This window comes from Simochromis diagramma, unplaced genomic scaffold (genome assembly GCF_900408965.1).
Source record: "Simochromis diagramma unplaced genomic scaffold, fSimDia1.1 OVJJ01000123.1, whole genome shotgun sequence".
Classification (NCBI taxonomy): domain Eukaryota; kingdom Metazoa; phylum Chordata; class Actinopteri; order Cichliformes; family Cichlidae; genus Simochromis; species Simochromis diagramma.
In genome coordinates this window covers 5,417,560-5,432,824 of record NW_024386778.1, presented here as the reverse complement: position 1 = coordinate 5,432,824, position 15,265 = coordinate 5,417,560, and the positions used below count along the sequence as shown (strand labels likewise).

The 15,265-nt window shown below is 40.1% G+C and overlaps 1 protein-coding gene across 9 annotated transcripts in view; it reads left to right on the top strand.

Annotated features, from left to right (window-relative positions):
- Nucleotides 1–703: 703 nt before the first annotated feature.
- The window catches only part of LOC120721877 (HMG box transcription factor BBX), a 40,881-nt gene continuing 26,319 nt past the window's right edge, over nt 704–15,265 (top strand). For 3 of the 9 annotated variants that reach the window (XM_040012572.1, XM_040012561.1, XM_040012518.1), the window contains exons 1-6: nt 850–2,265; nt 3,568–3,643; nt 12,241–12,412; nt 12,553–12,804; nt 13,176–13,377; nt 13,462–13,529. In XM_040012572.1, the coding sequence (XP_039868506.1) occupies nt 3,582–3,643; nt 12,241–12,412; nt 12,553–12,804; nt 13,176–13,377; nt 13,462–13,529 (756 nt within the window). In that variant the 5' untranslated portion in view covers nt 850–2,265; nt 3,568–3,581. Of the gene's footprint in view, nt 821–848; nt 2,266–3,567; nt 3,644–9,846; nt 11,582–12,240; nt 12,413–12,552; nt 12,805–13,175; nt 13,378–13,461; nt 13,530–15,265 lie in introns of those variants that run through there. The other 6 variants (XM_040012523.1, XM_040012530.1, XM_040012565.1 and 3 more) reach the window with 6 other exon arrangements.

The window sequence follows — 15,265 nt, the reverse complement described above, 5'->3', positions numbered from 1 at the left end:
CAAGCTTAAACGTGTTGCTGTTGTTTAGCGCGACATCCGCTGGTTTCGTCTTTCTGGCGCAAAGTGGGAGATAAACAAACGAGACGGGACTTAGGACAGCAAAGCCGATCAGCTGATCATTGATCAGTTTCATGATTGAAGTAGCAACAGGAGATGGAGGGGGAGAGAACGAGAGAAGAAGAGGCAGCTATGCAGCGTAAAGACACAGAATAACTCCAGCTTTGTGTCTTTTTTAATTTTTTTGCAGAAGTTCGGGACAAATGGCGTTCCTTTACACCTAAATACGGAACTTTAAAATAATAACCCCTGACTGTGTGTGTGTGTGTGTGTGTGTGTGTGCGTGTGCGTGTTTGGAAGGTTAAAGGTTGAGGGGTTTTCTCTCTCTAATTTGTCCCCTTACTGTAACATCAGTCATCATTTATTATCTTTGCTACACACACACAACGTATTTACATGTTTTCTCTACATTTCCACAAAATGAAGAATAAAACACCACAGAGCAGTGCGCTTCCTCTTATGAATACTACAGAAACTCAGTGTGACGATATTAACGATATTTTGCGTTGTTTATGAGTAATTTTATCCATATTAATCTTGAGGACTTTGCACAGTCTCTAAACGCTACAATATAACAACGATTCTAATTGGCGAAGACAACCCGTCAATCAAAAACGGTGTCCATTCACGTACGGAATTGCATGACGGGGTGGCTCTTTTCGGTCCGTACAGAATTCTGTAAAACTGTTGATAGTTTCTCGGCTAAAGCTGTTAAAGAAGAATCATGCAGCTGACTAGCCGTGTCAAGTGGTGCTTTTGACAGGTACGTATCTTTAACCCCGCTGGTATATATCAATAGAACATTTTTGAATCAGTTATCACGCGCAAACGCCCAGGAAGCTTATAACAAGTAGGCACTCGGACGATATTGATTGGAACAGCGGTAAGTACGTAGTTATCGGTGTTTTTACGTGCAACCGCAGCTTTTCGGTGACCTTTGACACCCAGGCTGAGCTCAAAGATATAAAGTTAAGTGAAAGATGGTGTTGGCGAGTACAGGCCAGTCTGTGAATGAGCACTTCGGAAACCGGGGGAGGGGAGGGAATAGATGAGATATGAATTTTCTCCCACCTCGAGGAAAACGAAAGTGATTTCTGTTACATTGAGTGACTGAAAAAGTGTGTGTTTTGCCCAGATTGAACCCATAACGGTGTTATTATGGTGGGTTGAAGCAGTTTAATGTGTCGCCTTCGCCGACAGTAGCATTCATCATCTGGTTAAGTCCTGCGTTTCTGTACCACAATAAAGTTCTAGAGAATAACAAGGTCGATATCCGGTTTGTGTTATGAAATAAAAGCTTTCAATTGACGGTAGTGTTTTATATTTTTATAACATAAAATTGCTGTTCGCAAGACAAGGGGAGGATAGTATTTAAATTAATATTTTAGAGAAAGATGGATGTTGTTAAGTCCTAGGGCAAAATGGAAAGTTTTTGTTTATTATTTGGTCACAAGTAAAACTGAAGAAGTTAATAATTCCTATGACAAGAAAGTATTTGGCAATATATACTCTCTCTCTCTCTCTCTCTCTGTGTGTGTGTGTGTGTGTATAAATTAAAAGCTAATTAGTGGGGCCTTGTGCTCACTTGTGGGGCTTGTTACTCCCTAATGCGCTGTTAAATGTCATTTACATACATTTTCCCCAATAAAGCTAATGTTGTTGCAGAATTGTTGCAGTGTAAAAAAAATGACTGAGAACAGTGTATTTTATATTCATACGTCATGTCTGTGGCAGATTCATCTTCATCACTCATACAGCCTTTCCATAATTAATTCAAAGTAATTATTTTATATGAACTATTACATTATCCCAGACTTTTGGCAGATTCTTCCAGAAAATTTTTACAACCCTGGTCCTTGATCTGTGCGCATCCTGTCCAGGGCTTACCCTATGGCAGGTGGGACACTCTCCAAGCCCCCCGCGACCCTGAATCGGATAAGCAGAAGAGCATGGATCACACGTCAAAGATAATCTAAATAAATACCTGTACCTGGAGTGAAGATTGATATATTTTTGCTGAAATATGTGAAGTTTTATTTTAATGGTAAATAACACCACTTCCTGTTTCTGTTGGTGTTCTTTGAATCGACTTGACCTCGCTTGCTTTCGTACAGCCAGTGCAGAACTGTTATGATGTGTCAATAAGTTAAAAAGGTGGACGGCGCCAGTGATGAGAGCCCCCTTCGGTACTTGAGCAGGATACCGGAGGTATGTTCAGACGTTTAGGGAGTGGTCATGACAGAGAACGTGTGGTTCTATGTTTTTTACGTGAAAAAGCAGTCGCTGTTTTGTCAACCTCTCAGTCACTCACACCGAAAATTGTTCTAATCGCTGTTTGGACATGATGTCCGCCTGCTGGCTTGTCCTTTTCATGTTTTTCCCTCGTCCGCATCTCATTGCTTACCATTGTTAGAAAGCATACAGTGTTGTCACGGTTAGGGTGCTGCCAGATATTTCCTCAGTTCTGTTTCAAATCGCCGTATAAAATAAATGGCAACTGTTTCACGGTGAGGTGGTATGCCCCCGCCGCCTCCTCCTCCTCCTATCCGCATCAAATACATGGCCACAGACCTGCGTTGTATGTAAAGGAACAGTTGAAACAGCACAAATACGTGAAATCCAGTTTGTGTCGGTGTCTTTGGTAACAGCTGCTCGATACCTTTTTACAGTATTGGAAACTATTGCACATTAAAAGCGTACCTCGTCCAGTTAGCACAGCTAGCAAGCTAACTAGCTACTTTTATTCCTAGTAACAGTGTGAGGAAATAGAACTACTGCTGTGCAAAACACTGACCACAGATGCATGTGCCCGGTCAAAAAATTCCCACTTTAATTAACCAGAGAGATTGTTTTCCTTCTTGGTGTGGGAGGCATTTTCGGCGACATTGTCGGGGAGTTTGACAGGAGTGAAATATCCCCACTACTGTACCGTACTTGGGTTTTTTCCTCCTCTAAACCAAAGCAAGATGGACTCGCATTTTGCTTGTCTGTCTTGTCAAGGCTTACGTCGACATTTTGCACGCAGATTTTAAAACAAATGTGTGCTTAGTGGTAGAAGCGTGTTAAATGGACGAACGGGTCGTTTATTCACGCAGCTCGCATATTTTGTGGCGTTACTGTTCACGAGGCTCGACACAGTACATCGGTACGCTCAACACAGATAGTCCGATCGGGCATCTGCAGATTTACCTGAGACCACTGCGTAGCAAAATAGTCACTGCAACTGTGCCTCCTTAATTCGGGGCAGTTAGATGAAATGAACCCGGTGGTCAAAGGGTTTTGGCCTACATGTCTTGTTCTGGCTACAAGGGCGAATTCATTGAAATGAGACAATGCCCCTCGATATTTTCACGCCGGTGGGGTCTCGTGCTATGCAATGTTTACTCACTAATGCGCTGTTAAAGTTGTTTTGCATACATTTTTTCACTCAATCAAGCTCATGGTGTTGCGGAATCATTGCAGAGATGGAAGTGTAAAAGATCACTGAGAGCGGTGTCTTGTGTTTTATAGGTCATCGTCATTGCATGACAAAGGCTGTGACAGATTCATCTTCATCACTCATACAGCATTTCTATAATTTTCTTCAGTAAGTATTCTTGTTTTCCACACAACATTCATAAAAGCAACTGCTGGCATCTAGTCTAATTGTGGTTCACAGTCATTATATCATTCATTCATTGAATGGTAATTTAATTTGCCCTATGTTTGATACACATCCAGAAGTGCAAACATGTGGAAAAATTAAACATCAGCAAGTGAAAATAAACAGAGAGGATACATTTACAATGTTCAGTAATTTGCCTGGTTTGTGTGTAAAACATTAAAATGTAGTAAGAGAACTACAGCTGAACACAGGGGTGCCATTTTATTAAAACGATGATTTCGCTTGGTAGCTCTTCATAATAGTCTACAACTAAGAGTGCACTTCCCCTTGAATGAAATAGAACTTCTGAATTAGAATTTGTACCGGAGATTATGATGTCATTATATTTATTTACAAATACCAGCAGTGCACTAGAATAAGAAGGTGACATTGAAATTGTTACATGAAAAAAATAATTAGACTGTCATTTTTAATTTTTTAAGAGAAATTGGTCCCAAGGAGGTACAGTACATATAAAAAGTGTACACATTCCTGTTTAAATGTAACCTATAACCTGCTCAGTTGAATTGAAAAACAAATCTGTTTAAATGTTTTTTTTTAAATGTTTAAAAATGGTTACATAACTTTGCACACCCTTAAACTGATACGTTGTATTCGCATCATTCAGTCTTATTGGTAAGAGTCTATCAGCATGGCAAATCTCGAGTTGGCAATATTTGCCCACTCTTCCTTGTAAATATGCTCCAAATCTTTGGGATTGTGAGGTCATCTCTTATGTCTTCAGGTTGCCCCACAGACTCTGGGTACTGGTGGACCATTTCAAAACTTTACTTTTTTCTGGTGAAATCATTATTTTGTTGTTTTTGCATTCGTGGGATCCTTGAGTTTTGTTGTCTTTAAAGTTGAAAGTCTTCTTCATTGTCATCTTCCTAGCAGACATCAAAAACTTTGGATCCAAAAGCGACTGGTGTTTGTAACTGTACATAATTGACTAAAGCTGCATTTCCAACTGAAGAAAAGCAACCCCAAACCATGACCCTGCCACCATGTGTATGGTGGTCTTTTGGTTATGGATAGTATTGTCAGAGCCAAGCGTACAACCAGTTCAACCATGGTCTTATCATACTATTACACATTTTACTATATGCTTTTGGGAGACTTTGAGTATTTTTTTGCAAATTGTAGCCTGGCTTAGATGTTTTCTTTTGGTTGTTTGTTTGTTTTTTTAGAAAAGGCTACCATCTTGCAAACCTACCCCATAGTCCAGACATATGGAGAATACAGGAAATTTCTGTCACATGTAGTACACAACTAGCACTTCCCAGTACTGTAGCTGCAACTTCTTCAGTGTTGTTGTAGTTCTTTTAGCAGCCTCTATGATGAGTTTTCGTCTTGTTGTTTCATCAGTTTTGGGGACGTCCAGTTCTTTGCAATATTACTGTTTTTCCATATTTTTTCCACTTTTAACTTTAACTGTCTTCACTGTGTTCCATGATATATGCAATGTTGTGGATTTTCTTTTGGCATTTTAGCCTTTTTTGGATAGAGACGGTGTAGAAAGACAGGAAAGCAGGGAAGACATGCAACAAAGGGGTGCAGGTTGGTCTCAGGCCACTACTTTCTGGCCAGGTGCCACCTGGATGTCTGCTCACCCACTGAGCTAAACTGGCACCATGAACATTTTTCTGTAGGGCAGTGCGATATGACCAAAATCTCATATCCCGATATAAGAATTCTATCGTCCTGATAACGATATAAATCACAAAAATGTAACATTTTCTATAAATTCTGTGAATCTCGGGCAGCTCGACTTGCGGGAAGTGTTTCCAGCTGCGCGTCATGTAGCTGGAGTCGAGTGTTTTAACAGATGCATGAAACTATACATTTTTAGACATAAGTTGTAACGGCCGCCGTTTTCTTTGTGAGTATTTATTACATGGCGTGCTGCGGGGAAAAGCCTGTTCTAACGTTTGAGTCTAAGGTTTATTTTTAGCACCTGGCGGCTCTTTTTTTTGCTTCTCATCCGTGAATAATCTGCTCTTTCACGTGATTCAGTTTATTTTGAAAAGTCTCAACAGGATCTTAAGCTTTATTGTGAAAAGTTTATGTGGAACATAAACAAGCGGACACGCGATGGTGTTACCGTCGTTGTTGCTAACCAAAACGCATAAAAACAGGCGCTTGTCCGTCCCTAGTGTGGTTATATTAAATACAGGGAGTGCAGAATTATTAGGCAAGTTGTATTTTTGAGGAATAATTTTATTATTGAACAACAACCATGTTCTCAATGAACCCAAAAAACTCATTAATATCAAAGCTGAATGTTTTTGGAAGTAGTTTTTAGTTTGTTTTTAGTTTTAGCTATTTTAGGGGGATATCTGTGTGTGCAGGTGACTATTACTGTGCATAATTATTAGGCAACTTAACAAAAAACAAATATATCCCATTTCAATTATTTATTTTTACCAGTGAAACCAATATAACATCTCCACATTCACAAATATACATTTCTGACATTCAAAAACAAAACAAAAACAAATCAGCGACCAATATAGCCACCTTTCTTTGCAAGGACACTCAAAAGCCTGCCATCCATGGATTCTGTCAGTGTTTTGATCTGTTCACCATCAACATTGCGTGCAGCAGCAACCACAGCCTCCCAGACACTGTTCAGAGAGGTGTACTGTTTTCCCTCCTTGTAAATCTCACATTTGATGATGGACCACAGGTTCTCAATGGGGTTCAGATCAGGTGAACAAGGTGGCCATGTCATTAGTTGTTCTTCTTTTATACCCTTTCTTGCCAGCCACGCTGTGGAGTACGTGGACGCGTGTGATGGAGCATTGTCCTGCATGAAAATCATGTTTTACTTGAAGGATGCAGACTTCTTCCTGTACCACTGCTGGAAGAAGGTGTCTTCCAGAAACTGGCAGTAGGACTGGGAGCTGAGCTTGACTCCATCCTCAACCCGAAAAGGCCCCACAAGCTCATCTTTGATGATACCAGCCCAAACCAGTACTCCACCTCCACCTTGCTGGCGTCTGAGTCGGACTGGAGCTCTCTGCCCTTTACCAATCCAGCCACGGGCCCATCCATCTGGCCCATCAAGACTCACTCTCATTTCATCAGTCCATAAAACCTTAGAAAAATCAGTCTTGAGATATTTCTTGGCCCAGTCTTGACGTTTCAGCTTGTGTGTCTTGTTCAGTGGTGGTCGTCTTTCAGCCTTTCTTACCTTGGCCATGTCTCTGAGTATTGCACACCTTGTGCTTTTGGGCACTCCAGTGATGTTGCAGCTCTGAAATATGGCCAAACTGGTGGCAAGTGGCATCTTGGCAGCTGCACGCTTGACTTTTCTCAGTTCATGGGCAGTTATTTTGCGCCTTGGTTTTTCCACACGCTTCTTGCGACCCTGTTGACTATTTTGAATGAAACGCTTGATTGTTCGATGATCACGCCTCAGAAGCTTTGCAATTTTGAGACTGCTGCATCCCTCTGCAAGATATCTCACTATTTTTGACTTTTCTGAGCCTGTCAAGTCCTTCTTTTGACCCATTTTGCCAAAGGAAAGGACGTTACCTAATAATTATGCACACCTGATATAGGGTGTTGATGTCATTAGACCACACCCCTTCTCATTACAGACATGCACATCACCTAATATGCTTAATTGGTAGTAGGCTTTCGAGCCTATACAGCTTGGAGTAAGACAACATGCATGAAGAGGATGATGTGGACAAAATACTCATTTGCCTAATAATTCTGCACTCTCTGTATAAGAGAAAGAGAGAACTTTAAGAAATTAATATAGCCACTACAGTGACCATCAAAACGATGAAAAAATATTGCCGTAAACAGTTTATTTTGCGACACCATGAAACAAACGATAGTGTAAAATGAAATGATAGACGTTTTTATATTGTCATCCAATATATATCGTTATATCGAACAGCCCTATTTTTCTATATCGTTCACATTACTGATACCTTCAAGATCTCTTTGATGCTTTGTGAATTCCCCGTGAATCATGGCCTTTTCCTGTATCAAACAACTGAGTAAATGTCAGAAAAAAATCTTACTAGAACAGCTGAACTTTATTTGTGGTGAATCAGGCTGTCTTTAGTTGATGGCATGTGTCTACGCAAGAAGACTGATTGCTGTGGTTAAATCAAAAGGTGCCTCAACAAAGTGTTGTTTTAAGGATACGCACACTTTTGCAACCAGCTCATTGTATGTTTTTCATTTTATATTTTTTCCCTAAAAGATGTTTGTTTTTTCCAGTTGAAATGTACAGGTTATAGATCATATTAAATATGGGAAAAGTTTTAAAATTATTTATTAGGGTCTCTATTATTATATCACGTGGTACTGCACCAAAACTAGAAGGTTTACAAATGAAAATACATTTGTAAAATCCATTCTTTTTCATTTCTCTTGTTCCTTATAGTTTAGGTGGGTCTCTTGTAGATAAACTATATGTGCTTTTTCTTTCCTCATTTTTCTTAAATTTTACTACTTTTTATCTGGTTCAACAGACCATTTACACTAAATGAAAAAACTTCTATCCTGCCACTACTACCCATGCTACGACTGTTTGATTCTTCTTTAGGCAGTAGACCCCAGTATAGACAGTCCACTCCAGGAACCTAAATATGTGAACATTTAAATAAATATTACAGCTGTCCAGAACATCAGCCATACAGCGAACCCTTAATTTTAATTGAACAACAAGAAAAAGAAATGTGCTGTGGGGTCTCTATTATGACCTTATGAAGACCCAGATTCATAATATGGAAATCTTTACTAATATATGTAACATGCTGGACATATCACAGTGCTAAACTCACTATCAGTCCCCTTTATCATTGGACTCTCAGTGTTCAGCCGTCATTCCTGCTCTTGGCATCTAAATACTTGGATAACAGTAAAGGTTTGATTTTTACAGTATTTCTTAGATGAAAGAAACAAGACTAGATGAGCTCAGTCATGTGTGACTCATCTCACTGATACAAATATATAGTTTTATTATTACTTTTATTACTTGCAAGAAAGGTAATGTGTTTGTCAGGAAGCTTAGCGCTTACCATTATCATTCATAAAAATAAATTTACAGAAGAAGACAACATTATGGGATAGTGGATCAGCCTCAAGTACTGGAGAGACTGATGGAAAAACAGGAGCAGCAAAGGTTACGCCTGAACCCCCCTTAGTTAGGTCATTGACAAGACTGGTTACGGGTACCAACTATGGAATGGAGCAATTATCAGGCACCTTCTTTACATGGATGACATCAAGCTGTATGCCAAGAGTGAATGAAACATCGATACACTGATCCAAACCACCAGGATCTACAGCAACGACACTGACATTGGAATACCATTCGAAATGGAGAAGTTTAGTTGGATGGTAACAAAGAGAGGAAAAGTAGTCAGAACTGAGGGGGTTGCAGAAAGGGAAGATTATAGAAATTCAAGTCAGCTACAAGTACCTTGTAGTCCCACAGGCAAATGGACGTTATGGAGAGGCTGCTTGCTAGGGCTGCACGATTTTGCATAAAATGAGAATCACGATTTTTTGGCTTAGAATTGAGATCACGATTCTCTCACGATTTTCTTTTCCAGTATAAATATTTATTGCGCTTATTAACTGCACATCAACTTCGTAACAGTTGAGGCTGAACATAAATACAATAAATAAACATAAAAACAACAAATGTCTCACGTTTTGTCGTTGCTGCAAAATGTTGTACTGCTTGAAATTCCGTCTCCACCGTTGCTCGACGCTGCGTGTATAGAGCAGGTAGTGCAACAATAGAAAAATAGTTGTGGGACGGCACTGTGTAGCGTTTGTCTAGGGTGTTGATCATTTTCCTAAATCCCTCGTTTTGCACAGTGTTGATGGGAGCCATATCTTTGGTCAGGTGATAAGTGATAGCCTCCGTAATGTCTTTGTGCCTGCGGGAGTGCGACGGGGGAGGCGCTGTATAAGGTTCCCGTTATTGATGTTTGGGTGGTTGACCGGGACGGATTTTCTCCTGTCACTTTCTCGTCATCCCTGACATGCTCTCCGTTGTTTTTTTCCCTGCTAATTTTAGCATCACACGGCACAGCTTCTGTATCACGTGGTATAAGGCTCCGCCCTTGTCATTTGTTGAGCAGGAAGAGTGAGCGCTTGTTTTCATGCAGATTACGTCCCGGATTTTAATCGTTGTCATTTGGAAATGAGATCGCACATAAGTATGAATCGCGATCGCGATTTTCTAACGATTAATCGTGCAGCCCTACTGCTAGCCACAACCACTAAATAGACTGAAAGACAACACAGAGGCAGTAATAGTGGCAGCACAGGAACAGCTTCTAAGCACAAGATACATAGATGTTGCTACACCAGACCTCAGATACCAGTAGGGTTCAAGATGCTAGCAGAGAGGGCATACATGGAATGCCATAACCAATTAGGTGGCATAGTATACAGAAACATCTGTGCCAGTTAGCTAAGGAACACAAGAAGGTTAAAAAAGCCAATGGCTAAAAGAGGAGTTAAGAGATGTGTAGGATGAAGGCAACAGCGGGGACTAGTGGTAATTTGAGCGCTTGGGACAGGGACACCTTAAACTGGGCGAGTAGTTCCAGTTTATGGTAAATGGTAAATGGACTGGTTCTTATGTAGCGCTTTTCTACTCTGTCCGAGCACTCACAGCGCTTTATACAGCTAATTCATTCACCCAATCACGCCCATTCACACAAGCACTTCTAAGCTTAAGTGCTAAGTATCTTACATTGATACACATTCACACTCCGATGGATGCATCGGAGAGCAACATGGGGTTAGTATCTTGCCCAAGGATATTTGGCATGCAGACTGGAGCAGCCTGGGATCGAACCACCGACCTCCAGAGTTGGAAGAAGGATTTCAAAATAGCAGTTCTCTTCTCCTTGCAATGTGTCTAGCGCAACAGTGAGTGGCTTCAACACAATACAATACTTGATTCCAAACTGAGTACAGACAGTATTTAAGTCAGCAAGGGGAATGTCAGTGATCCTGGACAGGGCGTCGTGAAATGAATTCCATTGTGTTGAAACAGGCACTATGAGTTTTTTCTTGAAAAAATTATCTACTAACTCTGAAGCAACAGAAGAATGGTTTGCTTTTGTCCACATTGCAGAACACTTTGAAGTTGCACTTCTGTAGATGAATTTTGCCTCATTTGCTTGAAGCCATTTCTCAACATCATGAAAAATTAAGTTCAGTGTGTGTGATGCACACCTTAAGTGTGGAGGGAGAGAAAACTGTCCTTCAGATTCTGTGGAGAGGGACTGCTCAACATCAGTAAATGTCACCTCTTCATCTTCTTCGGATTCTTCATCAGAGTCTGATTTTTGGAGCATTCTAAAAGCTTTGATAAAATTGGACCCATTGTCGGTCACGGTGGCTGTCACTTTAGAGTTCAGTCCATAAGCCGAATGTACTTGCTCGATTTCATTGCTGATTACATCATATGTGTGTCTACCTCTAACTCTTTTACATGCTAGCACTGCATGTCCTCGTACAAAAGTAAAAGGATCAATCCAATATGCCGTCATTCCGAGAAAACTTTTGTTATGACTGGTCCAAATGTCAGCAGTCATGGAAATATATTCCAAACTCTCGAATGTCCCTTTAAGCTCCATTTCCACGTCAGCATAACACTTGTCTAAGTAAGTAGAAAACGTTCACGTCGTGTCAGGTGCTTCAGTAGATTACTCGTGCTATTGACAGCGGCCGATAGTTTTTTCTCCCCAGGACATAGCTTACATATTACTTTAATGTTCTTCTCTGCTTGTTTCAGAAAAGTGAAGTGACGGGAATATTTACATTTCATAAAACAGCCACTCGCTTCAGCCAAGTCCGACATCTTCCACTTCAGGATACAACTATGCAGTAAACTGGCGTGAAATGACGTGCACCTGCACTACATCAATGTTATAGCGGCAGAGTTTACTTTTACCTTTAGAAGATAAAATAATGAAATTAAATAATGATATTCAGCGAGTTCAATTATTTTACAATTTAACACAAGTACATTGTAAGTAACTGTAATTAAAAAATTGAACAATAATCAGTTACTCTGCTTTTTCAGTGGAAAAGTAATTTAATTACAGTACCAAACACTGGCTGAGGCACATACACATAGGTTGACAACATTCTGCATAGTCATTCACTACAGACCTCCAAACTTCATATGACCTTCAGCTCAAGAACAGTGCATATAGATCTTCATGAAATGGTTTTCTATGGCTTAGCAGCTTAACATCCCTAAGCACAGCGCAAAGCATTGGATGCAGCAGTGTGAAGCATAGCCAAAAAACAAAGAAATAAGAAAGGGGGCAAATACTATTTCTTGGCACTGCATGCCCAGGGACACCAGCTTTAAGTAAACCTTTGTCCTACTTGTTCACAGTATCTTATTACTATAACACTCCAGTAAAATATATTTTGTCAACAAGTATCACAGATTCCATGCTTGATGCTTTCACTGTGTGTTTTGTACAAACTTATAGTGCCCATTCTGATGTGTTCTTTCTTTTCTTTTGCTTTAGGTGCAGTAGTACGATGAAGGGTGGAGGAAGGAGCAAGGAGCCACCTGTTGCAGGGGAGGTCACTGGCAAACGCCCCAAGCGCAAATGCCTACAGTGGCACCCACTTCTCTCCAAAAAGGCTCTTGATTTCTCTGAGGAGGAGGAGGAAGAAGATGAAGAGGAGCTGGTGAAGGTTAGTGGGTTTCCACTACAGGTTGTTCCTGTAATAACTTCTGCCCAACTGAATAACTAATATTTCAGATTATGACAAATAAATCAGACAGAAACTATGGTGCAACATTGAATCAAAGGAATTTATTAAATTTTTATTAGCAGGCAGGGCTGTTCAACCAGACACAGCATTCACAGTGTGAAGTCACAACAGAGGAAGTGGAGGAGGACACAAACGAACAGCGGGCACGCCGGCCAATGAATGCCTTTCTGCTCTTTTGCAAACGCCACCGCTCCCTGGTGCGGCAAGAACACCCTCGCTTGGACAATCGCGGGGCCACCAAAATCCTGGCTGACTGGTGGGCTGTCCTGGAACCCAAAGAGAAACAGAAATACACTGACATGGCCAAGGAGGTGAGGCTACTTTATGACTCTGAAGTTCATGATATTTCCATGTTTTGTTCAGCAGGGTCAAAGTGGTGCCACTTCTGAATGAATTCTAAGACTTCAATGCAATTTCCTCTGATTTAAAAGTACAATAATGAAAACTAATTTCTGAATTTTAAGACTAATTCCTGTGGTACTCTATCCTAGGCCAGTAGTACTTAAAGAAGTGCTTGTAAAAAATAAAGGTGTTTTTTTTTCCCCATCCTTTTTGCTTGTCAGTTTATAATGTGAAATAGAAATACTTTGTTAAAGTATAAAAATGAAATGATCAATTAAATAAAAATTAAATTGCTTATAGGGTTTGCTTATAACCAAATTCATTCTGTATGTTCTTCCAGTACAAGGATGCCTTTATGAAGGCAAACCCAGGCTACAAGTGGTGTCCCACCACCAGCAAACCAGTTAAGAGCACTTCCTGTCAGCCAGTCAGCAATCCCCGCAAAAAAGTTTGGTCCTTTTCTTGCAACTCATCCAAGGACTCCACTGCCAAAAAAGTGCCCAAAACGGAAAGTATGCCACAGTTGAACTTTGCCATGGCAGGTGTGTATTATTAAACATTATTTATTATAGTGTAGCATAATAAAATATTGGCCTGTTTTGTAAATTAATGCTATTCCTCACTAGATCCTACAAAGATGGGGGGCCTGAGCATGTTGCTGCTAGCTGGGGAACATGCCCTCACAAACCGAGAGGTAGGTCACTTGATAAGCCACAGATACTGTTAGGTCTATAACTTGTTGGACAGCGACATACTTTTTGCAGTTTTGCCTCTGTCCACCACCACAGTGGATTTTAAATCAAACAATCAATGTAAGTGCTTTTCAATTCAAGAAATTGTTCGAGTGTTTGGCCTTAACTCTTCAGAAAACAGACAGTTTATAATTAGTCCCCCATTTTCAGAGACTTGAAATTACTTGGGCAAACTAGCATAATTTTAAATATAAGGATTGTTTTTAATCCTTTGTAGTCAACGAAGCCCAGAATCCATGGATATCACCAAATGCTGTATTTCAACCCTTGAGATGCCCTTCCAGGCCTTTACTACAGTCGTCTACATTTCCTGCTTGCTTGTGGTTCTTTCTGCCTTCAGCACGTGGAAAAACATGCTCTAATCTAATTACTTGACTGACTTGGAGATTGAAAAATATTCAATTTTTTTCCTTAAGAAACCCTTGGGTTACTTTTGTAGTATGCTTTGGGTCATTATTCATTTGCCTTGTACTGCATTCATTTGCCAAGCACTGTCCAATCCGTTTTTGGAAGACAGCAGAGAGTTGCCCTAAGGAATTCATCCTGCTTCATCTTTCAGCAATCACATAATCAAGAAGTACTAGTGACGTGATTTTACAGCAGGGGTGGGGAGCTCCAGGCCTCAAGGACCGGTGTCCTGTAGGTTTTAGATGTCACCCTGGATCAACATGCCTGAATCAAACGATTAGTTCATTACCAGGCCTCTGGAGAACTTCAAGACATGTTGAGGAGGTAATTTAGCCATTTAAATCAACTGTGTTGGATCAAGGACATGTCTAAAACCTGCAGGACACCGGCCCTTACGGCCTGGAGTCCCCCCCACCCATGTTTTACAGCCATACATGCACGTACCATAACTATTGCCACCACCATATTTGACAAATGATTTGGTATGTTGTGGTTTGGATCATGAGCTGGTTCTCTTTCTCTGTAGCCTTCCTGTTCTTGGCAATAACCAGTGGTTTGCCCCACTGTATTTATAATCATCATGGCGTCTCTTGGTTGTAGATTTTGACAATGATCACTCATTAAATGTTCTTGATTTGGCTAGATGTTATGAAGCTTTTTGGGGGTTTTTTTTGTTTTTCTTTTGTTTCTGTTTTTTTTTTTTTTTAACCAAGGAAAGAATTCTGCAATCATCCACTTTGTTTTCCATAGTCTTTCAGACCTTGTTGTGTTGCTGACAGTGCATTCATTCTTTTTAAGTATGTACCAGATTGTTGATTTTGGATACTCTCTTTTTCACTGTCTATTTTGCTTCTTCAAGCTAGTGATGGCCTCCTTCACTTGCACTGACATATATTTGCGGTTCATATTTAAAAGTAGGGTAAAAAGCTCTAGAATATAAATTTAGCAGCCTAAATGAGCTTCAAATATTATATCTGCTTCATTTGTCATAAAATAACAAGGGAACAGCCCTCACTTGGCTATGAAACTGCTTGCCAGACAGTTGTCCAATTATTTCCAAGCTTCTGAGAATGTGGGACTATTAAAAAATGACTAGAATTCGTAAACGGTTAATGCAAACTTTTTTAAAAGTTTAAAACTGAATTAGAACTGGAAATCTGCACTTCATCACATTTTCATTGTTTGGTTTAAATTTCACTGTGTGGTGTACAGCAAAACAACAAATAATGTCTTTCTCCAACAAATTATTGCATTAATGCTGTGCTCCATT